This window comes from Orbicella franksi, chromosome 1, assembly GCF_964199315.1.
Source record: "Orbicella franksi chromosome 1, jaOrbFran1.1, whole genome shotgun sequence".
Classification (NCBI taxonomy): domain Eukaryota; kingdom Metazoa; phylum Cnidaria; class Anthozoa; order Scleractinia; family Merulinidae; genus Orbicella; species Orbicella franksi.
This window is the reverse complement of record NC_138145.1, coordinates 18774829-18801190: the sequence shown is the minus strand read 5'-3', so window position 1 is coordinate 18801190 and position 26362 is coordinate 18774829. Positions and strand designations below refer to the sequence as shown.

Below are 26362 nucleotides of genomic sequence, written 5' to 3'. Positions count from 1 at the left end.
ACAGCTGTGTTTCCCATGATCCAACACAACCGAAATCTTCCCGTGAGTCATCGCGGGCTGAAAATCAATGGCGGATGCCGGCGTGGAAAGAAGTCCATGAAATTCACTCGGTTGATTTCATCAACTCAGAGAATTTGGACTAAAAATAGCTCGGAATTTGTTACAAAAACCTTCCCAGTGAGAGTTTCAAGTAGACTGATTTGCAGCACCATGGATCAGGGTAATTCGACCGCAAATGGCGTGGTTGAGAAGACTGCGAGCCAGCTCAAGAAAGAGGCTCAGAGACAGGCGAAGATGGAAAAATTCGCTAAAAAGAAGGAGAAAGAGGCAGCTCTGATGGAAAACCAGAATCAGGTAATTATAGGGGGTTTTTAATTGAAAGGTGTTTCTTAAGGGATTGACAATCAAAGTGAGTTAGCCTTTCTGTATCCTTTCGGTTACTTCGACTCGCACATGGGTGACTGGCTGCCACAACAAATTTTGATAGTGTGTGCATGGGATTGAAATAGAATAAAACACAGATACCTAGACTTTTGAGTTAAAGTTAACATGTTCTTCAAGGCTACCAGCAACAAAATATTAACTGATGTTTATGTGATCGGATTTCACAACGTTGCATCACCCCTGTACTGTCCTAGGGGAGGGGAGGGGAGGGGTAAGATGTAGAAAGAAAAGTTGGTATGCCAACTTAGTAAAGTGAGACAAGTGAAGATGTGCTCTCAAGTCAAATAACTCTGAAAAGAAAAATAATTTTCTGTGTACAGATTATATGTTACATGTTATGCCAGGTTGTTATTACAGCCACTTTATTCTGACCCAAACAAAAGCTAAGTGACTCATTTTCACATTTAAAAAAACTCCTTTAGAAAATAGCCCAATGAATATATGCATGCTAAAAGGTTTAAAAGTGGATTTCTATAACTTGATAGAAACACAGAACTAATGTTGATGTAATACATTAATGTATATTGACTGGGTTACTGACGGGGCCTCAATGTGTTAGGCCTTCACTCAGTTAGCAGGTCATGTGTTTCATACAATCAGATTTTGCACGAGGAGTACATGTAGTCTTCATTATACCCAGTTTCAGTATCACATGCATAGGCGACATCTTTCAGCCACCTTTTGACATGTCATCTATCGACATGCCACATAACCTGGCCTATGTCAAAAATTTAAGCACAACTGACTTCTTTATGGTCGAACTCGACTTTTAGTCGTGAAAGATGGATTTATTTGACATCAGAGTAAAGCTGAAAGTATCAGGAAGTCACTCTGTGAGAGATAAGTCAACTGTTTTGAATGTTTACACCTTTCAAATATTAAAAGCGATAGCAGCCCAATTCCACCAGAAGTCACTATTGAGAGCCAATCGACTGCACTCAAATTGTTTGAAATTATCCTGTAAATCAGGAAACATGCAAAGTCCACAATCTTCTTCAGCCATTTGAGCTAAGTCAGTGATTGTCATTTATTTGTCATTCCTTCTGCTAATAACCAGAATAAAAATTGCCACGTTCACCATTAAAAGGTCTTCCAGCCATTTACATAGCATGTTGAGAGATGGCATGTCAAAAGATGATCGAAAGATGTTGCTTATGTACGCAACACTGAAAGCAGGTGTAATGTTACTTGACAGACATTTTGATGTGGTAAGATACTTAGTATTTTGTTCTCTGTTTAGAAAAAGAAAGATAAAAAGAAGAAAGAAACAACAAAGAAAGTATTTGTGTATGACAAACCAACAGCTCCAGGAGAAAAGAAAGGTAATCAAATTAAAACTTGCGAAGAGCTATTGAATCTTTCTTGGTACATGTGTATTTAATTAAGTAGTAAATTAGTAAATAATACTTTAACTAATTTAAAGATTAAGCTTGCAGCTTTCAGATAACTCTAGCTGGTAAACATTCCAAGAATGTAGGTCACATACATGTAGTCCTCACTCTGCTTTTAGTAAGACCTGCAATCAATATACATCATTACATGGCATCAACGTCTCGATCCTTTTGCAGCTTTCAGGCTATAGGATCTTAATCAAGATGGAGGACCTACATGAAAACCAGCTCAGGCTGATGTGGCTTCCTCTCTAAAGATTGTAATTGTATTAAACTGAGTTGTTTTTTATTCGTCTTCTGTAAGATGTTAGTGGAGCAATGCCAGATAGTTACAGTCCTACATATGTGGAAGCAGCATGGTATGCCTGGTGGGAAAAGGAGGTAAGGTCATGCATTCAGGAAGTAATTACTGTACAATAATTGTTTTCAATGATATCTGAAGCACCAGCTTTCACAAACTAACTTAAAAGGTTTAATCATAAAATTTTACTTGGTCATTGCTGTAGTTAATGTTATAGTCATTCCAAATATATCTGAGTGTGTATCCACAATAAGGTAATAATGAGCTAAACGAAATATATGTGTATATTATTTTGATGCTACTTGTATGCTATCACATCATTTAAAGGGGTTAGAAATGGTATCATAATTTAAGCTTGCCCTGTTTAACCGACCTGTTGATACAACCAGATTGTTATGGCCCAGTAATGGTCATCTGCCAACAGTCCACGTTTTGAATTACATTGTGAGTTACATTGTGAGTTACATGTACTCGCATTGTGACCAGCTCTCTTTTGGCTTCATAGCCCAGTTGGTACAGCCTTGCACCGGTATCGCAGAGGTCATGAATTTGAAATATCTGTTCAAGCCTGAATTTTTTCGGGCTTCAATTTCACAACTGCTTAAGTTGTGTATATATCTGTGTTGATCAATCATGTCTCCATATTTTAGTACTTTTACTAATGTTGATCGTGGGAGTTACTGTAATTGCTTATTTTGTAAAATACTGATTTTTAATAGTGCATATGACTGGCGTGTAAATGTGCAATGTAATGTATGATTGTGTTGACTCTATTTGTTAATCCTTTATAATTGAGTCATGTGTAATAGTCTTTTAACAATTATTATTATTAATAGTCTGTTGGAATAATAATTAATTACATAATTCAGTATTGATAGTCTGTTGCAAAAATAATTAATTACCTATTTCATGGTTACCATATCATCTAAAATTTTATTACTGTTCCATTTGTAGGGGTTTTTCAAGCCTGAGTATGGGGTAAGGAATTACACTACATTATACTTGTACTTGTTCACAAGTCCATCAAAAAAGAAACACAAGATTATTATTGGTCTGTCTGAATTTTACAATATACAGAATGCGTATGTAAAGATACTGACAGAGGGTATATAAATTTGATTTTGTAGGCTGCTCACAATAATTTCAGGTGATTGCCTAAATTTTTGACACATGCAAATTGCATACTTGTAAAGTACTAATCTCTGAAATGAATATTTCTGATTTTTGATGTGCTATACAGTATTAATATTCGTATCATGATACAGTGGAACCTCAATTTTATGAACTTTTCTATAACTAAGTCCTCGATATAATGAATGATATTCCTTGCTCCAGTAACAGTAAATTATATTAAAAGGAACCTCGATAGAACAAAACCTTGTTTCAGTGAACATATTTTGCCAGTCCCTTGGCCCTTCATATTACACTGAGGCTCCACTGTAGTATGATGAACATGATGGTGATTGATGAACCTTACATCGCCTGGTTATGCCATGTAAAGAGTTTGGTTTGTAATCTCCCAAAGTTTGATCTTTTTTCAAGTTCTCAAAATTTTTCTAGAATGAAAAATTTCTTTATGTACTTGTAGTAATAAATGTCAAAGACTTTTCTAACTACATTGCAACTTATTTTGGGAAACAGCGCAAGAACCTCCAAGAACCCAATCCACGTGGTTTATTTATGATGTGTATACCTCCCCCAAATGTGACAGGATCACTTCATCTTGGTCATGCCCTTACAAATGCCGTGGAGGATTGTATTACAAGATGGTGAGATTTCACTTACATTGTAAATAGCTCATAAATGCATATTTAGTATTTGTCAGCCATGCAGTAATAATATTATATCTTGTATTTTACATGTAGTTTTGCATTTTTTTATTGCAAAATTTTTTTTTTCAATTTTTTCTCATTATCATTCTTTATATTTTAGGAATCGACAGATTGGAAAGACTGCATTGTGGAACCCAGGGTGTGATCATGCAGGAATAGCCACACAGGTAAAAAGCAGTTTAATTTCAGTGTGCAAGTGAAGTCCTGTTCGATAGCCTAGTGCTAGTGGATTTTGTCCAGAGGGAAGTTTCTTGGGAAAATTCTAGAAGAAATGCTAGTTAAACTACAGAAGTACTGTAAGAGACAAACTTTTTTTTTGGGGGGGGGGGGGGGGGCTAGTGACAAGGCTAGCACATCATAGGCAAGAAGGTGCGGTGGCCTCATGGTTAGTTTGCTCAACTCTGGATTGGGCAGTCTGGGTTTGAGCCCTGGCCAGGGTCATTGCATTGTGCTCTTGGGCAAGACACTTTACTCTTATAGTGCCTCTCGCTGCCAAGGTGTGGAAATGGATACTGGCAAATCTAATGTCGGGGGTAACCCTACGGTGGACTAGCATCTCATCCAGGGGGTTGTAGAAATACTTCTAGTTGTTTCATGCTTATTAAGTGATGGGCCACCTGGCTCTTATGCAGACTATACCTTAGGCAGAAATTGCCCAAAGGACAAGCCTGACAATTTGTTTTTGCTGCACCCTTATTTAGATCACTCTGAATGGAAGAGCTAGTTATTATTATTACCTCTAATACAGTAAATTTATTATTTCTTTAGGTTGTTGTGGAAAAAAAGTTGATGCGTGAACAAGGCATATCAAGGCACGATTTGGGAAGAGAGAAGTTTGTGGAGGCAGTGTGGAAATGGAAGAATGAGTAAGAATTCAGGTCAACTTATGTAGTTGACTCACCAATCACCTAACTTTAGTTACAGTAAATATTACTGTAAATAGTTTGATCCCTGTTACCAAATAAACATTATTTGATTGAAGAATGTGTGATCCTAATGTTAAAAAGAAAAATCCTAGTAAGGTGTTAGTAGCCAGCATACCATGTCCTTCACTCCCTGTTTTTTAGTGTCTCATTTTGGTGTGACTATGTATTGTTGGTAACTACATTCACCTTTTTCCCTGTTTTCCCATGGCAAGTGTCAAGTATTCAATGTACGGGTAATGCTGGTATTGGGAGTAGGAAAAGGGAAAGGGCTGAAAAGGTCCAGACCTTTCAGTAGGGATGAATGCACTGAATAGATAGTCAAATTATAGTGTTCTAAGCTTCAGAAACCCTTGCATGTATATTAGAAGACATAATAATTTTGTAGTGCAGTTGATTAAAATAATTTCAACAGAATTGCATTCTTTGCTCTAAAACTACATGTACATGATCGTATTTTGTGTAACTGTAACCTGATACGTAAATGTTAATTATGACTAAGAACAATTAAAATCTATTTTGCCACCAGAAAGGGTGACCGGATCTATCAGCAGTTGAGAATGATGGGAGTCTCAGTAGATTGGGACAGAGCTTGCTTCACCATGGATCCTGTAGGTGAATTATTGTCGTGAAAAACAATCTTGATGTTTTTTTTTTTTTTGAAGTATCAATTACTTGTATTCATCAGTAACTTGTATTCATGAGTGAAAACTGCTTGGAACATGCACTATATAGATGCTAGCAACTTATATTAAGCCATGTTTATAATTATGAGTAAGAAAATTACTTCTTTGTGATTGGCTAAGAGCAGGTCAATAGTTAATATTTTTTAGTTTGCACTGCAGTCCAAATGTACGACTACTTTCACAGAAACAGTCTAGAACTTTCTCATAAAATAATACACTGTAATGGGAGGATTAACTTTATGCAAGACCGACTGTGGTTGGGATATGACGAACATGTAGATAAGAGTATTTATTTATCTTTATGGAGAACAGTTTGAAACAGTGTTAGTAACTAAACTTTGAGTAGCAAGAAAGTAATTAATTACATGGTTTCTCACCTTGCTTCAGTTATATTATTCAAAAGCTAAAAAAAGTAACGTAATACAATTTTTTTCTGATTCCCATTACAGAAGCTTAGCAGAGCTGTAAAGGAAGCATTTGTAAGATTACACGATCAAGGCCTTATCTATCGAAGCAGGAGGCTGGTCAACTGGTCTTGTACTTTAAATTCTGCCATCTCTGATATTGAGGTACAGTTTCCATATATGCACATGATATTTTTCATGCCCGAGGTTAAAATTAAAAAAAGGGTGTAACATATGTCACATATATCTTAATATATGAGAGAACTGTTTTTAGAAAATTATGTTCAAACTATAAATCGAGATACTGAAAAATACTGGCTCTAAGATACAATGTATTGAGTGGGAGCAAAAAGTACAGCAGAGCACATTGTCACATGCCAAGTTCATGAATTTTCTACCTTGATATTCAAACATTTTTTGGCGGTGGGGATATACATGTACCTCTAGCAAATCTCCCTTTCCAAATATATGCTTTGTAGAGAAAAACAATGCAAAATGGAATCAGGGTTGTCTTATGGCTGCTTTGTTTTAAAATGATGGCAAGGGTCTCAGCAGAGGCCTTGCTCTTTAGCTAGGTCTCATTTTATTATTATTTTTATTTATTATAGGTTGACAAGAAGGAATTACCAGGAAGGACACTGTTGCCTGTTCCTGGTTATGAAAACAAAATTGAATTTGGAGTCTTGGTGCACTTTGCCTACCCAGTTGAAGATTCAGGTAAACATTGTCAGTGATAAGAACGATTATATCTTATTGTGAAGCCAAAACAAAAAGTTTAAGTATGTAATAATAAACTATTATTGTTTGTGTTTGCAATTATGCACATTGCAGAGGAGAAGTTGGTAGTTGCTACTACTCGTGTAGAGACCATGTTAGGTGACACAGCCATAGCAGTGCATCCAGATGATCCAAGATACAAAGTAAGGAAGGAATGCTTTTGGCTGAGCTTTCAATTAACCTCTCCAACTGCAGTAGTGGCAAATTTGTAACCTCTCCCCAATCTCTCTTCACCTTTTCAAAATAAATTCTTGTAGTCAGGCTAAAAGGAGGACCTTACCATCACAGTTAGAAACTTTTATCCAGCTTAGAAAACACTTGTACACTCAGTCTTTCTGTTTGTGAACACCCTTAGGACCAGAATAGGTGCCTAGCAAGGGGAAAGGTGTCCATCTAGGAAGGGGACAGTTTAAGTTATTGTGCTTGTGTATGGCTGGAATGAATCTGGATTTCTGCTTAGAGAGAGGTTCATCTCTTGAGTAGAATGACATTTTACATCCTTTTTATGAACATACATAGAATAAGTCCTTCATTCTGCCTCGATACAAACCCCAATACTTGAAGATACATGGTATTATCATTACTAGTATTGGTATTCGTATTAGAATTAGAATTAGAATTAGAATTTAGTATTAGTATTATTAGTGTTAGTGTTAGTGTTAGTGTCGGTGTCGGTGTCGGTGTCGGTGTCGGTGTCGGTGTTATGTGTTAGTGTTAGTGTTAGTGTTAGTATTTTATTATTATTATTATTATTATTATTATTATTATTATTTAACGTAACACATCTTAAACAAACTACATGTACACGTATCACAAATTACAAATTACAATAACAAAGTACTCTGCAGCCTATGGCTACATTGATACTACAATGTACATTACTTATTTACGCCAGGTGTCACTTACTTACATTAGGAAAACTAAATAAGATAAAATAGTTAATTAATTCTGACAACACACATTAGGTACAATTAAATCAAAGAGGATAAAAAACAACAAAGAAAGAAAAAGAGAAAGAAAAAAACTAAAAGAAAAGGAAAACTTAAATATACAACATAAACGAAAAAGCAAACAAACATCTAATAGCTAGGGGAAGGGGGTATGAGTATGAGTATGAGTATTAGTATTAGTAAAGCTGAGTTTATGGAGGAGTAATTCAACTGTTTCATTCTAGCACCTCCATGGAAAGTTTGCTCTTCACCCATTCTGTAACCGTAAACTACCAATCATCTGCGATGATGTGGTTGATCCTGAATTTGGTACAGGTATGTAACAGTCATTTATGGATTGTGCAATACTGTTAAAAATTGTATGCAGTTAAATGCAACTTAATGGAGTAAACAACAAGGAGCATGAGTCTTACCTTTGTGGTCAGAGGTGGATTGTTGAGCTATGCGCATGTGTCAGGATTCCATGTGTTCTTGGACCAAAGGGCATTGTAGCAGTTTACATTTAGTCAGCGTTTCTTGAGCATTAGCATTTTTTTGAGCATGGGGCCTCCTCTCAGAGGCTGAAATAACCTTAAATATGGTTAATTAGTATTCATTTTTATGCGGTAGCATAATCAAGTCAATCTAAATCCAGTCAGTCTTTCTTGTTTTCTATTTTTAAGGTGCTGTAAAGATAACTCCAGCTCATGATCACAATGATTATGGAGTGGGTCAAAGACACAACCTGCCATTTGTCACCATGATTGATGATAGTGGAAACATAAAAAATCTCAAGGATTATTATCCAGAGTTTCAGCACTTTGCAGTTAGTTGCCTCTCATTGTGTCACATCTGTAACAACAAAGTATTAATAAAAACAACATGACTGAGTGAAATGTGGAAAGTTAGACATGCAAATGGATAGATCAAGGACAGATGGATCAAAAGAGAAGATGCAATGATCAAATGTTCTTGGAAATAATATCTAACTAATTATCTTAATCATTTAAATTTGTTAATTTTTTAATACCGTATGTATGGAACATGATATTAATTGATTGTTTTTCATTTGAAGGGCTTGAAAAGATTTAATGCCAGGAAGGTTATACTTGATGCTTTAACTGCCAAAGGTTTGTTTATCAAGACAGATGACAATCAGATGGTAGTTCCTGTCTGTAGGTAAGTTGCAAGCCAAGGTAATTCTCTTCATATAATTCAGTGATGATAACTGTACATTCTTCTTCACATGTTAGACAATGTATTAATCAGTATTTTACATCAGTCTTAGCAGAAAATAACGTACTGTTGTAAGAATTTTAGATAACCAGCAGCACTTGTAATGTTATTGATGTGTATGTTTTCAGGGGAGATGATGTTGTAATTTGCGCCAGACAGTGGTTTGTGGGAACAAACTGCCATTTGTTCTTAACCACACCACTTGATTGAAGACTCACTTAACTTCTGATCCTCTTCCACAAGAAGCCCTTTTAGTGATGGAATCAATATTTGTAGTATTGTAACTTACATGTACACTGTAACTGGCATTTCTTAAACCATGTAGAGTAGGCAAATTATTGAATTATTGCACTTACCGTGTACAGGAGAGAATGTTAACATAAGACAATGTTAACACCAAGTTTACCGCACTCGAACTTACTGGTGGCAAATTCAATGTATCTGGACATGATTAATTTACACTCTTTCATTTCTTTTTCTAGTCGCTCCAAGGACATTGTTGAACCCCTCATCAAACCTCAGTGGTATGTTGACTGTCAGGAAATGGCAGACATGGCTGTGAAGGTACATAAAGCACTAAATTACCATGTGTACATGTATTTGTACTCTGATTCTGTAGCTGTACATGTATAGAAAACAGTTCATTTATCTTAAGAACCGGGATTGTCACAAAGTTTTGAAGTTGGTGGCTTTGTTGTTTGAGCAGGCACTTGATTTTGCCATCTTATTCTAGAAAATCAGACAAATAGCCTGGCAGAGTAGCCAGCCAAGATCATAAAGTAAACAATGATTTTCACTGGCAGTTGGTTATCCCTACCTGCGGCAACCCTGTTAGGGAGCTGGGGTGGTTCTAGGGGGGTTCGGTTGAACACCCTAAATTTAAAAATGAGACATTATGATGTGCTGTCTTGGCCTCATAATGCCAAAAATCCCATTTCCAAGGACCTCAATTTAAAAAATATTCTTGGGTGGGATGCCCCTGGATTCCCTACAGTCCGTATCTTGAACCCCCATCTCTAGAATCTGTATCTGGCCCAGAGGGGCGGAGGGTTTTTCATGATTTATAGGTACACATAGATGAAGCCTCCACATTTCAATTGATAGTGTTACAAAAATAATCAGTAAAAATCAGCAACTGAAGGTAAGTGACAGTACTGATTACTTGCCAGGCATGAAACAGATCTTACTTGTTTTCTGCAATTTGAAATGACATCATCTCCTGGCAAGTTTGTCGAATTTCAAAGGAGAGAGTTTCTGAACCAGTTGCACAACCGTTACTTAAGTATTGAGTTCTTCTTGATGCTTGGATCTTTGACTAATTTTACCTGCAGGCAGTTCGAAATGGAGACCTGAAGATCATTCCAAGCATGCATGAAAAGGTGTGGTACAACTGGCTCGAGAATTGTAGGTTAGTAACGTTTTCAGTGGCCTTCACTAATGTTGATGAGCATGTGAAAACAACAGTAATACAATGCTGAGGAGGTGATGTTGTAATTTGCGCCAGACAGTGGTTTGTGGGAACAGACTGCCATCTGTTCTTAACCACACCACTTGGTTGAAGACTCACACACTTTCTGATCCTCATCAAAAAATATAATAATAATAATTGTCATGTTAACATTGCATTGGGAATTTGCCATATTAAATAATAACAGCTGAAAAATGAACGTGTCAACCCACTCAATGATTTTCTCAAGAACTATTTTTTAATTCCAAATATTACACTGTAATATAGATTTTGTTTAATTTTATCAAACAACCAACACCTTACAAGATACATTATAAATGGGAATAACGTTTTTAAGAAAAATGAAAGGAACCCTGGCTGTTAAATGATGTTTACTATTGCAATCAGTCTATCAATCATATCTCCCATTACGGAAGAGCACCGATCTATTCTACCAGTTCTCACCGCTTGTTATTTTGCTTGTCATGTCAAAACCAAAACTAACTAACTCCAGAATGTTTTTTCCCCTAGGGACTGGTGCATCTCCCGACAACTTTGGTGGGGCCATCGTATCCCAGCATACTTTGTGACTGTTGATGATCCATCTGTTCCGTCAGGGGAGGTGAGAGGGTTCTGTTTTTAACCATCATTTAAATCTCTGATTGTTATAGATATTCGTTCCACAATCTCCATCGTACTTGTGTGAATTGAATTTCATTTTCTTCCTCTGTCGATTTGTGTTGTTGTTGTTGTTGTTGTTGTTGTACCTGCTTGTAGTTTTTAAACGATCCACTACACGATTTACGCATCCTCAAAAATCTAAAGTAAAGTTTTTAAGTTCAAGTCCGTCGTAGTGTTCTCTATCCCTCTCTTTGGTTTATTATTGTCCCTTTGGTGTTTGTCTAACTTAGTTTCAGGTTGTCTATATTTCGAAAGCCTTTGTGAGTCGCACAAATGAATGAAAATATCGTGACGCGGCTCCCTTTAAAGTAATGCAAAAAAGTCTAAGTTCCTTGCCTAGAAAAGCTGACTATATGAATCTCTATTTTCAGGATACGGATGGTAAATACTGGGTCAGGTAAATGGAAGAACTATTTTGTGCACTAGACCATGGATTTGTTGTACTGCTCTTTTACTGGAATTCACGTTCGTCGTAAATTGTATAGCTATTGTCACAATAGCTACAGGTAGTGATTTCAATTGGGTGCTGATTTGAAATCGCTTTGCTCTAAAAAAAACAATAAAGAACATTTAAAAATTCTGATTTAACTAGCTGGTAAAAGTCTCTGTTTTTTGTTGTTTTTGTTTTGTTTTGTTTTTCTCAACTTTGTACAAAATTGGATCCCCGAAAATGGAATGTATCAAGGTGGTATGTCTTTAAATCAAAATCAGTTTCAATGTTTTATGTCGCTTTTTACTTTATTTAGCGGTCGGACAGAAGAGGAAGTGCTAAAGAAAGCAGCAGAAAGGTTCAATGTAGCCCCTGAAAAGATCACTCTGAAACAAGGTACAGAAAGTGAATAAGTATAGTAAAGCAGGTCCGTCAGAATTTCTGATCTCGAAAAGCTGATGGATGATTCGCCGATTTTCGTAAGAAAGGTTGACAATGAATTGACTTGTTCTGGACTTTTCATCTGTAAAGAATCTCAAATTCTAAAAGCCCATAAAATAATACTCCGTATGAGAGGAACAACTGCGTTAGAAATTGAAAAAGAGTAGTAGCAAGTTTTCTAGAATTCGTGGTCAGCAACGGAAGTTGTACAATCAGTTGTTTGATGATAAATCTTATGTTTATGCTCGACTGTTCTGTTATAATTATGTTGCAGACGAAGATGTATTAGATACGTGGTTTTCCTCCGGCCTGTTTCCTTTCTCCATATTTGGTTGGCCAGAAGAGGTCAGTTTCCTTATCGAGTTTTTGTCCACTAGGCAGTTATCGTGGTTGTAAGTCATGGTCAGAGGTCACTCCTGTTTGGAGAACTTGAAGTTCCTGTTCCGAGTTGATTCACGGGCTGTTTACTGTGTTTTTACCAATCTTTCTATACCCTATTATTTTTAAGTACTTTTTTTTGTGCTAATTTGACCACTAGTGTGAACTGTAATTGAAAAGATTGGTAGTCTAATAGTCTGAACTCTAATGCCGAGGAGATGATGTTGTAATTTGCGCCGGACAGTGGTTTGTGGAAACAGACTGCCATCTGTTCTTAACCACACCACTTGTTTGAAGACACACTTAACTTCTGATCCTTGTGCAAAAGAATCTCACCCGCTTAAAAGTAAATGCAAGCAAGATGTGTGTTAAATATGTTCATGCTTACTGAGCATATAGTGACTCTTTTCAAAAATTGGAGAAAAGAAATGTCAGATACCTTGATATCTGCGTAGCGTCGAATCTTTTGCCCAAAATTGCAACTGATTGGTAATCGTGTTTTCTTTTTCCATTTAGACTGATGATTATAAAGTATTTTATCCTGGAACGCTCTTAGAAACTGGACACGACATCCTGTTCTTCTGGATTGCCCGGATGGTGAAGCTGGGCCTCAAGCTTACTGGTCAGCTGCCATTCACTGAAGTGTTTCTCCACGCAATGGTTCGAGATGCGCATGGCAGAAAGATGAGCAAGTCTCTGGGGAATGTTATTGACCCCGTTGACGTCATTAAGGGAGTATCACTGGAAGTGAGTGTTACAAAATTATAGAGCACCTTTTTGTTTGCAGGTTATTGCAGCACCTTTTCCTTTTTCTGCAGCTTATCCTATATACATACTGATGGTGGCGTCGTAGAGATTCATTTCATAGCTCATAAAACATAACACACTTTTTTGGGAGCAATTTTTCAGAAACGCTCCAAATGTTCACTTTAGACATTTCCGTAGGGTCACTTGTTTTAAGAACTCGAAACATGATGTATTCTTACCAATAGCCCCACAGATTTATATGAATGTTAGTTCCGAAATCTCACTTTGCTCTTGGGAGTTTAAAACGTCAAGTGTAACTTTGTAACAATCTGCAAGCTTCCGAGCACAAATAAGGAGTCTGTGTGCATTAGGTGCGAGTTCAGCACGGCAGAAACAAATCATTTTTGGTTGTCACTGGCGTCCGTTATGCTTTGTTCAGTGACCCCTTCTTAAATATGGCGTTTTTGTTGTTCCAAGGAACTTCACCTTCAGCTTGAGAACAGTAGCAACCTGGATCCAAGGGAAGTAGAGCGAGCTAAGAAAGGACAGGTTAGTTGTGGGTTTTGTTGAGGGTTGGTCAAATTTGAAACTAATTTTAACCATGCTACTGCCTCGAGTTTCAGAAATGTGTCCATATTCCAATGCATAGATCCATTTCCGTCGTCAGTTATCTTCATTTTCTGATTTCATCCGTCATTGGTCGAATTCAAACCGTTAACATTGTCTGGTTTTTGGTGACCTAGGCATGTTTTAGTCTGAGCTTCCCGAAAGTAGAATATTGTCACTATAACTCATCGTCTTTGTACTTCACAGAAAGAAGATTATCCTGAAGGAATTCCTGAGTGTGGCACTGACGCTTTGCGGTTTGCACTCTGTGCTTATACTGCGCAAGGTAAGTCCTCGTTTACGAGTACAACTGTCGATAAGAGACAATTCTGTCGTCGTATCATAGGGGTCAGCGGCATTCCGCATGGGCCGTATTGTGTGTGTAAAACGAACAGGGCTGCATGTCAGCTGAGAATAAAGTGCTGTGTTCTCGAAAGCTGTTGTTCCTTTGATGGAAGCTTTCCCAGCCGGTCAACACAAGTGTAACAATCAGAATGGATATAAACATTCTTGGTTTTTGTACACTACGTAGAGGGCTTTTGCAAGTTGTAGTCGTTATTTTTTAGTACATTGGATGACTGCGTGCTTTTCAGTCTTTTCTTCAATGCGGACATGTTTGTGTGATCCTCTTTACTTGTTCCACAGGACGTGACATCAATCTTGACGTACTCCGTGTACAGGGTTATCGTCATTTCTGCAACAAGTTGTGGAACGCCACAAAGTTCGCACTTAGCGGTCTTGGATCTGACTTTAAACCGAACGTCAAACCAGAGGTGAGATAGAGCTGGAAAAAGGCGATCATTGTTTTGTATACAAATTGAAAATTTTACCATGTGGGAGAATGCCCAACTCCCTCTGTGAATCGTGCCTGCAGGGAATCATGGTAGTCATGGTGGAATGGACATTTGTTTTGATGACTACAACTGCCATGATTCACCGCAGGCGCATCTCATGGAGGGAATTAACCATTATCAGTCAGTGAAGCAAAAGAATGCATCCTAGAAAACTTGGCTTCATATTTATGAATGTCAGTAATCGTCAAAGAACTACATTTAGTTTAAACGGAATTCTTCTTGTTTCCCTTACTGGAAATTTGACACACGTAGCCAACAGTTTTGAGCTTGATGACACAAAATACAATTAGCAAATTGTATTTTTACCGTGACTGTCACTGTGTTCAAATTCTTTGACAAGACATATTAAGTCACATGTACTTATATGAAGTCATACCTTGAATGATCGAATTATACGAAGCAAGCTTATCCCGGCACGGTATACGTAGACTCAACACTTACTGTTGCTGAGACATAAAGTGTTGTTCAATAAGTCGTTTGAATTCACGATCCTCATCTGTTTACACCCTCTCATCACTTGACTTGCTTGTACGGCAGAGGTTTACATTGAAGTGACTTGCACACGAAAACAATTTTACTGCTCGTATACTTTTTAAGAACTTATGTAGCACACTGTTTCGTGACTACAAATTGAAACGTTGGAGCTTATCTTTCTTTTGTTGAACTGTTCAGGGTCACGGCTACCATGTTTTTCCCGCCAAATGAGCGACGTTTCTGCGCTTGCGCGCTGGATGCATTTGTCTTGTATGTATCGTGTTTTATGTACTGAAAACGTCTCAGAATAAAAGTTGAAGAAAGTAGTTTTCAAAATAATGTATTTAACTATTAGAATATCAGCTTATATTTAAAGAGTCTTTCTGTCTCTTTAAATAGCTAATAGGTAACGAGACTCCAGAAGACCGCTGGATTTTGAGCCGGTTATCCTACGCGGAGAAAACAGCCAATGAAGGCTTCAGGAATTATGACTTCCCATCAGCTACTACGGCCATTTACAACTTTTGGCTGTACGAGCTGTGTGACGTTTATTTGGTAAGGAACTATTTAGCTGAATAAGAAATAAAGTCGAAATAGCTTTCCACCAGTAAATTGGACCTGTGGTCACGAGACATGTTCCCGTTGCAGCAGTGTCATAGTGGGGCAATAGACTTGGCAACAATAACCTTGTAAACAAGGTTTTTAGAAGGGCGTAACTGAACCTCGTCTGAAAGCAATGTGAGAATTTCTCCTAAGAAAAAAAATGTACTAAAAGTAGATAACATGGATCAAAGTATCTGAAGCCCTGCTGCTGACCGGTTTGAACACTAAAGTTAACTTTCTCGTTTCGTGGCTAAAGGAAGCGATAGAACCCCTTTAAAGGCACGTTTTTCCTGGGTACAGCCATACCCTTCAAGTAATCCAAGATTTTTTAGTTCGTTCTCAGTTCTGTTGTTTTATTTTATAGGAATACCTTAAACCAGTTCTACAAAGTGACAACAAGGAAACTGTCAACACAGCACGTAACACTCTGTATCCTGTCAATGTCAGCTCATTTTCTCTTTTTTTTTTATCCACTTCACTCTCCATAAGCTATGTTATCTTATTAAACATTACAACTTTTGGAGTTACAAAAATGCATTCGGGTTAAAGTAGTGAAAACCTGTGCCTGGAACTTGGTATGAGTTTACTGTCACCTGGAATCGCCTTTGCCACCTTTAGGCTACTTGTTGAATTGCAGTACAGACTCGTGAATATTGCGAATTGTCAGGCTGTTTGTAGCCAATTCGAGTCACACATGCATGTACAGCAGATCAGAAGAAGTGAATTTAAAGTAATATATAGTAATATTTCTTAACCTTTCCAAGCTACACGTGTTTGGAGAATGGTTTGATTCTTCTCAGTCCGTTTATGCCTTACGTGACAGAGGAGCTTTATCAACGATTACCACGCAGGACTGAGAGTTCACCGCCAAGTGTTTGCGTTACACCTTACCCAGAAGAGGTAGGTGATGAGTTATTAGGGAGGTGGGGAGGGCAGGTACCTTTTATAGAACGCATTATCTCGTGTAAAATGTTTAACTCTGGAATTTATCACCACAACGTTGGGCTGTTTTCAGTAATGATCATACTGCATCAATTTCTTTTCAAACTCCTCAAAACTTATATTTCTTGCCGGAGCTCTAAACCTAACTGAGAGGAGGCGCGCTGGTCTCCGAATCGAGCGGTTCGGGCTCCAGCCCTGGCCGGGGACATTGTGTTGTGTTCTTGGCAACCCTCCAAGTTAACTTTTTTCCTTAGTGGCCATTTGGCCACTGACTGTACAGGTTTGGTCGCCAGTGAAAAATTTTAGTCGCCAAAATATATGCGTAAATTAATAATTAATTAATAATAAATGATAATCTTATTATTATCTAACTGTATTATTAATAACATTTTCCTTGAACCACCAAGTAAATTGAAGTCCCGTTCAGTGAAAGAACTACCTAATGTTGATTCAAATATGCTTTTATTGGAATGATTGATGATCAAATGAAATAGTTTCTGATCACAATGAAAAAGTACTATTATACTATTACTATACTATAGTACTATACTACTATAGTACTATACTATTATTGCAACAGTGTTGTGAGTTGATCACAGTTCTCATTCAGTCATTTTAAATTGATTGGCTTTCACTTTCAATAAATCTTTCACAATGGTTATAATAATGCAAATGTACATGCCTTCAATTAGCTCCATCGATTTACAAGTAACACCACAAATATCAAAAGCCAAAGGTTCAGACTATCTTCATTATGAACTCTTGCTTGAGTTTTTAATATTTTATAATCACACTTAAATGGTAACTTAGGAATGACTTGAGCACTCCAAACAATTCAAACTTTCATGCTATGAAATAAAGTTTTTTTGTTTTTAATTTATACTAGTGACACATATTTACAAGTCTACAGCCAGCACACAGAAATCCATATTTCTGCATTAAAACTTGGAAACCACATGTGGTATGGACTTCTGATTGAAGAAATGGTCTTCTTGATCTTTTTGAGGATTTGAATCATTCCTTCACTGCTGGCGCTGGTTGTGAAATCAACCATCAAAAAGCGTCAGCATGTATGAAGCATGTATGAATGAAACGTATGTTTACCGCCATTTTTCCGGCAAAAATATTTGATGAAAATTAAGAAAAAAAGTCGCTTCACAAAACACAGAAATATTTGTGTATATCATTTATAATTCACACAACAGAAGCAGTGCAAACGACACAGATTATACCAAGTTAAAATAAGATAGCCTCATTCGCAGGTGAATGGCGGAAAGTTTTCCAATGTTTATCCAGGCGGCATCAAATTCTTGCTGAGGCCATAGAGTGAACACTATTTTTACCTTATCGCTTATGATCTTTTTTAAATGTTCAACCTCGTTTTCTGCTTGAATAAGCAAACGATATAAAACTTCATCTGCAAATTAAAAACTGTATTGAAATGGACAGAAAAGTTCAACCTCAAATTGTTTGTCGTTTTGAATTTAATATGCGAACCGCGGAACGCGAATACTCAACGCGAAAATACTTTCACAAGTTTTAGAGCAATCACTAAGACGGATATTTTTTATTGATGAAATCTTTGACAATTTAAAAATAAACCCAGGTTCGTTCACACAAGTGAAATTTATTTACAACTGCGAGCCGCTTTTCATCACAGTTTTTTTATTTATAGAATCCCCCGTCCTTGTGTTTTCAAGTTTGCTGTAAAGTCAAGTATTTTCGTGTCCACTGAAACAAAATACGTTTCTCAAATACATCTGGATGTATCTCAAATATATTGTGGATCCTGTACCGTCGAGCTTTCCAAGCTTTTGCAATTCCTCTTCTTTTCGATGGCAAATGACCAGATTGCGTGTGCTGTCTCACGCTTCCAGGTAAAATTGTCACGTGCCAAAGTTCAGTCGAGTGGAACGATTTTCGTCACGTCCCAAGCTCGACTGAATGCAATTCCTTGATCTTTGTTTACCGTGTAACATTTCATTTTATTCAGTCTCCATTTCTGTTGGTTAAAATCCCACAACAACTAGCTTTGCAAAGTGAATTCTTAATGCTCAGAACGTTTTTCTTTTCGCTCCGGATGATAGTCCGCTCAAGCTCCTGACGCACAGGTAACGTTAATTTTAGTCGCCGAGCTGGCGACTTACGTTCTAATTTAGTCGCCAGCTCCAAAATTCTAGTCGCCATGGCGACTAAAATGGTCGCAACTTGGAGGGTTGAGTCTTGGACAAGACACTTTACTCCCACAGTGCCTCTCTCCACCCAGGTGTGTAAATGGGTACCGGTGATTTAATACTGGGGGTAGCCCTGCGATAGACTAGCATGCCATCCAGGGGGGAGTAGAAATACTCCTAGTCGCTTCATGCTACAAAAACCGGGATAAAGTCCGGCCTGATGAGCCACTTGGTTCGTATGCAGACTTGACCCACCTAAACCTAACTGTAACGTGCATTAAGGTGTGCCTGGCTAGCACCTGTTGGAAGTGGGGTCCTTGAGTACTAAGCATAAAGTTTTTTTTTTATTCGCAGCTTCCTTGGAGAGACACGACTCTTGAAGATGAGATGAGTCTGTTACAAAGTATTGTGAAAACAATCCGTTCTATTCGTCAGGAGTATAATTTGACGCGCGCCAAACCTGAAGGTATTTTCCTTGTCGTTTTATCCGTTTGCCTTGGGCATGCTATAAATTTAGGGGCGTCATAAGATGCCACGCGTCTCTGCTATGTTACGTTTTAAAAAACCAGATTTAATTTTTACTGCGCAGTGTATGTGGTGTTCTCCGAGCAGACTTTGGCAGAAACCGTCAACAAATACACGGACACAGCGTGCACACTCAGCTCCAGTGAGAGGTAACTTTGACAGGAATCGTGGTGTGTGATTACACACGCTCACTCTCTTTCTTATTATTACTTTGAAAGATTCATCAGTGTTGAGTGTTGACACTCGCTCTTTGTTTGTCCATAGTAGACTCACTTTTTCGCTGTTCATATTTCTGATAGGATTCATGTTGTGTGTGAAGAGAAGCCACCTCAGGGATGTGCCGTGGCTACCGTGTCAGACAAGTGTGAAGTACACGTGCTTCTCAAGGTACATACTTCACAGTCTCCCTGAGTATCTTCTGGGCACACTTTTTGACTTCTCCCTTGGTCATTTCTCGGCATAGACTGATTGTGCCTTATTCCGAAGTTTCAGGCTAGACTTAGCGGTTAGACACTCTCTAAATTACTGAAACTTTGCTCTTCGACTTCCAAGTCGGGTCTGTTCATAACGATTCGCTTAGGTTACTCGATTTGAACATTTTCCTTGTCTCACGAACGATAACAATGACGCTCGCATTGCTTCATTTTCAGGGCTTGGTGGACGTAGCTAAAGAAATCACCAAGTTGGAGAGCAAAAAGGAGAAACTGAACGGCCAGCTTGGAAAATTAAGAGAAGCCATGGAAATGGCCGACTACGTTACAAAGGTACAACATTTCCAACGAGAGAACTGCATTTGCTGTTAGTAATTTACAACTCATTTTGAGCCTGTGAGTTAGTGAGTAACTTCCTTTATTTTACCAGAGTAGCCCATTCAGCAACGAGGCTGGGATCCATAGGGGCCCTGGGAAATAAAGATATGTACAGTTTATAAAATCTAAAAAATTACGCGCCTTCTTTGCCATGGGGAATTTTTAAATTTTGAGACAAATGGTTCTGGCAGATCAAAACGAACAGCGAAGTAAGAATAAGACGTATTTTGACACGAGTCGCAGCGCATATCGAACCAACCGTAATGAAGACTTTTCTTTGCCCAACACCGACATCATGGTTTATTTGTTGGTCCGACTTTCCAGAGATTAGCTCCTTACGCTCTTTGCTCCATTACAAGCATGGCTTGGACGAAAGAAGGTGGGATTCTGCTGCTAATTGTAACATTTGCTGTGCTTCCAATCGTTTCAGGTGCCGGAAAATGTTCAACAACAGAATACAGAAAAGGTATGACTCATTTGGTTTTCGCAGTCGTGATCTCACTTACCCGATCAAGGGTGCCGCGATTAGGTTATCCAATAGTTGTTGTGTTAGCCTTATAGTGAGGCGGGCAATCTCATCTAGAAGGTCGAATGCGCTATTCTTTTATCAGACTTCATGTAATAGATACAGTACGTGGCAGTGATTTCTTTCGGACCCATCGACTTTTACAAAGAAAATAGTCACTTTTTGAGAAGGAAGCCAATCATGTTTTGTGGCACAAAATGTGAGTTATTGTAAATTTTGATTATTTTTATATTTGCACTGTTTTCTTTAATTTGCAGCTCAAACAGTTGGAGACAGAGCTTGGAAAGATCGAGAAGGCTATCACATCCTTTAAAATGGCAGAGTAATAGAGCGCAGTTCATCTTCAATGATAGTCAATGAATGATATGCTATAAAAATGTCCAAGTTACAACAACTGTCAGTCTGTTCCAGGCGTTTGTTCAGGAGGCAGCGGGAAGAATGGCGTGCAAAAGATAGGCTAGGGGCTTGGGAGATGGGAAGAGGATGCCTGTGATCTTCGTTCTTCACACCTATTCCCAGTCTCCCAGTCTCTTAGTCCCTCACCGCCCTCACCCAGCTCCTTGTTTTTCCACTCACCATTCGTCGTGCTGTTCCCCAACTAACCGCACGTCTTTGCTGGATCCGGCTACCTGCTCTCTCAATGCAAAGCCGGACCTCGAACAAGATCGTGACTGGCGAGGTTACTCTAGAGCACTACAGTAACTAGCCGGTTGGCTCGTTTCGGACACAGAATGCCCACGACTCTAAACTAGAGAATGGTTTTAAATAGTTTACTATGGTTTTATAACCAAAACTAGCTCGACACACACCAACAGATGGTCTTCATTGAGCCAAATATTAGTTTCATTGTTTCATTTATTTAACTTGTTTCTATTAATTTCAATTCAATTATTTTCATTCATTTCAATTATTGCGTGCTCGGTTACTTAAAATGCTGGTTAGTAATTTAACGCGGGCAACTGACTTCTTCCCTGTGGATTTTGCCAGAAGAATCCTGAAGAATCGTGAATTTTAATATGCAATAAAGAAAACTTAAAGCGATACTCTTGTTACAATTATTTGAACTTTACTTTAGAGCTCCTGTTTCAAACCCTTGTAGTTTGCTGGGTATTTCGGAGCATAAGCTGCTCCAATCCCCCCCCCCCCCCCCTCCCGTCTGTGACCAGGCGTTCCATCTCGGTTCAGGAGTAGCCCTCGGACTGGGTGGTACGTTTTGTGCCCCTTCTCCAGCTGCTACGCGGTCTGCCTCTGCATCTGTTACACTGTGGGTTCCACGGGAGGGTTTGTCGGACAATGCAGTCAGTTGGTCTTCTATGTGTATGGCCTATCTATCCATAACCATGTCCTGTTCATGATCTGTTGTTTCGCCGGTACTTACCCTGTAATCTCCCACAGGTTTAAAGTCACTGATGTATAACTTGAAAAGTATGGAATTTAGACACGTTATCGCCTGAACGCTTTTGTCTTGAGCCCTTACGGACATGAAGCACAGAAAAATAAACGCTACTACTACTACTACCGTTCATTAATTTTCCGGGCTATAAGCGGACTTTATCCATGACTTCGTACAGTAAACAGTTAATGGCGTCGATTTGAAGGGTCACATATTGAGGTTTTCTCCAGTAAAGTTAGAGCTTCCTTGTACAGCGAGATCCACCACAGGGTTGCCACGGTCAGGGAAATTTAGATTTTATTCAAGGTCAGGGAAAAGTCAGGGAGTTTTGTATCAGGTCAGGGAATTTCTAAATTCCTCTTCAGTCCTCTTTTTGTTTGAAAAATTATCTGAGCCATACTTAGTTTTGTTGATTCATGGCCAGAATAATCATCCCGCACGGTCAGTGATAATTGCTTTACAGTCAGTGAAAAGTCTGGGATTTCTTTCTGTTCCGGTGGCAACCCTGTCACATACTCTTCTATCTTTTCCACCGCGGTACACATCAACCTCGTTCACAAGGTCTCTCTCTCCCCGCCCCCAGAGAGACCCTGGGAACGAGGTTGGGTACACGTGTATTCATCACTTGATAATTCACGAGTTTCAAGTGTATATGGAAAAGAGTAGAGAACGTATGGGGGCTGAAATTTAATTGTACACTTTTTTACAGCTTTCTTCGTAACTGCTCAAGTTCGTATGTAACTGCAGCAACATGAAAGTATGTAGTGCAGCTTGATAGATTGCTTACACCCGCTTTCAGTGTTACGTGCATAGGCGACATCTTTCGATCATCTTTCGACATGCTATGAAAGACCGTTAAACTGTGAAACTGGTAGTTTTTCCGGTTATTATTAGAGGAAATGACAAGTAAATGATAATTACCTACCTCAAATGGCTGAAGAAGATTTTGGACTTTGCACGCTTCCCTATTTACGGAATGATTCAAGCGATTTAGTGTGGTCGATCGGTTCTCAATAGTGACTTCCGGTAGAATTGGGCCGCTGCCGCTTTTAATATTCGCAACGTGTGAACATTCAAAACAGTTGACTTATTTCTGCCAGAATGGCTTCTTGATACTCCTAACCTTAATTTGATGTCAAATAAATCAATCTTTCATCATTCATTTCGAGTTCGACCGTAGAGAAGTCCGTTGTGCTTACATTTTTAACTAGGCCAGGTTACATAGCAGGTCGAAAGATGGCATGTCGAAAGACATCGCCTATATATGGAACAAAATACCTAGGGCTCATCAACCACCAGGCTGTACACTCCCTTCAGAAGAACTGCTTTCATTTGCATGGTCACACTCAGGTTTCCTGAACGATAGAGCCCACACTGTACAGCACAGCCAGTAGCACATGCAAGTCTTGCTTGATGGCTTTCATTTAAATGGCCACATTGGCGTTTCCTTCGCATGCACCATTAATTGGAGTGAGTTTCAATCATTATCATAACACCGTCATGAACTGAACAATCCAACGATTTATTCTTGTTTTATTTCCCTTGATTTGATTACTTACGTGAAATCACACTGACCAAAATTTTAATATTATTTTTCCCCAATTGTAGAGAGCGCTTATGCTTCAATATTTATTCCCTTTTTACCATAGTTCACCCAACAGAGTGCATGTTTTTGTACCCTATCTACGGTATGTATAAAATGCTGCTGCATAGCTTGCTTGCAGTTTACATAAAAAGTGCCTCTCGAAATCCTGCAGTTATCTTAGTATTATCCTAACTGCAAAACTACAATCATTTTAACTAGCCAAACTACACAAGTTCCCTTTCTTGCATTTTAACTCAGCGGAGAAAAGCTCCTAAGCAAACTTACTTTTTTTACCCATTTGGCTTATTCTGCCCACCCCACCACCTAAAACACAAGGGACAACTTCATGGTCCAACAAATAAATAGTTAATGCATTATGTTGAGTAACGTTAAATATAACTACTGATAGATTCTTGCTGCCCGTTTTCCAGGCACTAAATCTGGTCAAATTCATACTAACAACTATCATAAACCCAATACAACGACATTGGATTAACCTTCGATCAGGCGTCTAACTTTTGAAAGGGATAAGGAAGGTATGATCGCAAGTTATCATTAGATACGTTAACAATTTTTTTCAGGAGATGACTAAAGTCTAATTTCTTCATTATCCTACTTCAAAGTGTGGCTTGTAGAACAATTATAAATCTTCGGAAGTCTCAAAGCTGAGCCGTGCCTGCAAAATAACATGATTTGTTGTATCATTTATTTGTTCATTATTTTTTACCCAACCAAGCCCCTTTTGATTGGTTCAGACAGAGAGCAAATCATCGAAATTTTAAGTTCTGTCTTTTGTGTTATCGCCAAGAAGTCAGGAACTCGTTGTTAACGCTGTCGACAGGCAAGCAATAACCTTGAAAAATGACTAAAATGCAGGAGCGTTTGCCAATTCGTATACTATCGGAATTTAGAGAAAAACCTCGCGAGGTATACTCATATCGAAAATTTCGTACCGGGAATTTCCGTTTCAATAGATTTTCCCTCCAGCATTTCCAGAATTTTCGGTTGAGTGGTTCGCATTTCGGAAATTTAACAATTTTCGTTTTTTTCCCGGAAATTTCCGTACCAGTTGCACCAGTTCCTGCAGTTTTGGTGGAATGGAAAGCACCCCCGTCCTTCGCGCACTCAACAACCATGAACATAAAACGTCTTTTCATAAAGCCCGAGTTCCTAAAACGAAATGCCATTTTATACTCACCTGGTCAGCGAACGTGACTTGCCAGTCCTCATTATCCCCTATCGAACGCTCTCCATCTTCTTCTTCCAAAGGGCTGAACTGCACATCGACAGACCACAGGTCTCTGAGCCTCTCGGCGCGCCTGCGCACACTGAGTCTCGCACCAGTCTTTCTTGATGACGCTGACTGATCATCAAAGTCGATTTCGTCCGTTTGTGTACGAGCGAAGTTGATGAAAACCTGGAAAGAAAACAGAACTTTTCAATTTAAGTAACCAAGAGAATGGAAAGTTGGAAAGGACCAAATGATCGCTCTTACGTTGTCTAGAGTAGTCTGACTGACTGAATAGTCCTCGATCTTCAAAGTTTCGTAAGACGACTCGATGTGACCAAACACTTCCGAAAGCGCCATGACACCCGAGGGAAGCTGGTACTGAACAATGTTGTGGTGATGTTCCTGAAACGAATCAAGAGTAAGCGTACATAGCAAGTGACATCCGTTATGTTATTTTACACAAAAGAACGTTCAAGTCAGTGCCAGCAACTGTTTTAAAAGCTACCCGTGGAAAAAAGAGTAATTGAGCAGGTGAGCATATACAAGTCATGGAACAATGCTAAATTGTGAGAATGAGGTCAGAAGTTCAACCGCTCTATCTAATTTTTAGTGGATGTTCCATTAGGTGTGCCTTAACTAATGCCATTAAGATTTCACCGGTCTTTGACGATGGAGCATACCTTGAGCGTAGCACGTGGGAACTTGTCCGAAAAGAACTGGTAGAGAGGTTCCAAATTTGGTAAGTCTCCCTGGATTCGGACCGTGATGATGTAGCCTTCTCCGAACCTGTCGAACATTTGAAAGTGCTGAATACTGTGCACTAAAGGAACGGTAAAGGCGAGAATCCAGGACAGTCAGACTGACCCAATGATAGTTTGATTACCCGACTAACCTGTTTTTGAGATGTTGACAGCTTCCCAGACACTTGAATTGGCCATTGACCATGATCGCCATACGAGTACATAATGCTTCACACTCTTCCATACTATTTAACGCAACAAAAAAATAGTTTGTTATTTATTTCAATAATAACACAACTCATTTTTCAAGAATTAAATTACCAATGAATTAAATGACTTTCAGTGCACTGTTAACAATGACTCCATATTCTAGTAACTAAATCGTTAATAATTTTATTTGTAATGCGCTACAAATAAATTATTATTATTATTATTATTATTATTATTATTGTCATTGTCACTGTCACTGTCACTGTTACCGTCATTGTTATTGTCAATGTCATTGTCATTGTCATTGCCATTGTCATTGTCATGCTGCTGCTGCTGCTGCTGCTGCTGCTGCTGATGATGATGATGATGATGATGATGATGATTGGATTTGATTGGATTTGAGATACTTTTGTTTCAGTTTCTTTTGAAGTGGCTCAAAGAAGGTTTGGTTTCTCAAAAAACCCATGAATTTCTGGAACGGATTCCAAACATGACATCAACTTTAAAATCTGACCTGTGTGAAGTCAAGATGACTGAGCGACCGTCCTTGATGATCTCCAGAATCAGATTCCACAGGAAGCGACGGGCATGCGGGTCCATTCCGGTGGTAGGCTCATCCTGAACAGATGGATGACAGCCCGTT

General features: G+C 38.5%; 2 protein-coding genes across 5 annotated transcripts in view; one reads left to right on the top strand and one right to left on the bottom strand.

Annotated features, from left to right (window-relative positions):
* Positions 1–4: 4 nt before the first annotated feature.
* Positions 5–21708, top strand: LOC145495065 (valine--tRNA ligase-like). 2 transcript variants are annotated; one of them, XM_081474643.1, is made up of 33 exons: positions 5–354; positions 1685–1766; positions 2140–2216; positions 3091–3114; positions 3778–3905; positions 4069–4135; positions 4737–4834; positions 5421–5502; positions 6027–6146; positions 6590–6698; positions 6813–6901; positions 7933–8023; positions 8371–8513; positions 8763–8866; positions 9406–9487; positions 10255–10331; positions 10902–10992; positions 11423–11448; positions 11798–11877; positions 12197–12267; positions 12817–13047; positions 13525–13596; positions 13861–13939; positions 14299–14426; positions 15381–15536; positions 15949–16013; positions 16349–16484; positions 19055–19166; positions 19290–19374; positions 19525–19612; positions 19876–19989; positions 20465–20500; positions 20818–21708. In XM_081474643.1, the coding sequence occupies exons 1-33, from the start codon at positions 16–18 to the stop codon at positions 20884–20886; spliced, it is 3351 nt and encodes a 1116-aa protein (XP_081330769.1). In that variant the 5' UTR covers positions 5–15; the 3' UTR covers positions 20887–21708. The 2 variants fall into 2 exon arrangements, 1 of the variants encoding a protein (XP_081330769.1); XR_014050369.1 differs by lacking the exons at positions 19290–19374; positions 19525–19612; positions 19876–19989; positions 20465–20500; positions 20818–21708 and having other exon boundaries at positions 16349–16738; positions 18741–19075.
* A 1855-nt stretch (positions 21709–23563) lies between these two features.
* Positions 23564–26362, bottom strand: part of LOC145494896 (ATP-binding cassette sub-family A member 2-like) — a 39793-nt gene continuing 36994 nt past the window's right edge. Inside the window, exons 38-43 of one of the 3 annotated variants that reach the window (XM_081474471.1) lie at positions 26234–26337; positions 25662–25754; positions 25450–25555; positions 25034–25171; positions 24737–24955; positions 23564–24214 (exon numbers count right to left, since the gene is read on the bottom strand). In XM_081474471.1, the coding sequence (XP_081330597.1) occupies positions 24179–24214; positions 24737–24955; positions 25034–25171; positions 25450–25555; positions 25662–25754; positions 26234–26337 (696 nt within the window). In that variant the 3' untranslated portion in view covers positions 23564–24178. The other 2 variants (XM_081474463.1, XM_081474455.1) reach the window with 2 other exon arrangements.

Coding starts and splice junctions, on each gene's coding strand:
- LOC145495065 (XM_081474643.1), top strand. CDS start 16: ATGATCCAACACAACCGAAATCTTCCCGTGAGTCATCGCGGGCTGAAA. Junction 3,906..4,068: donor GAGGATTGTATTACAAGATG/GTGAGATTTCAC, acceptor TTTATATTTTAG/GAATCGACAGATTGGAAAGA. Junction 13,048..13,524: donor TTAAGGGAGTATCACTGGAA/GTGAGTGTTACA, acceptor TGTTGTTCCAAG/GAACTTCACCTTCAGCTTGA.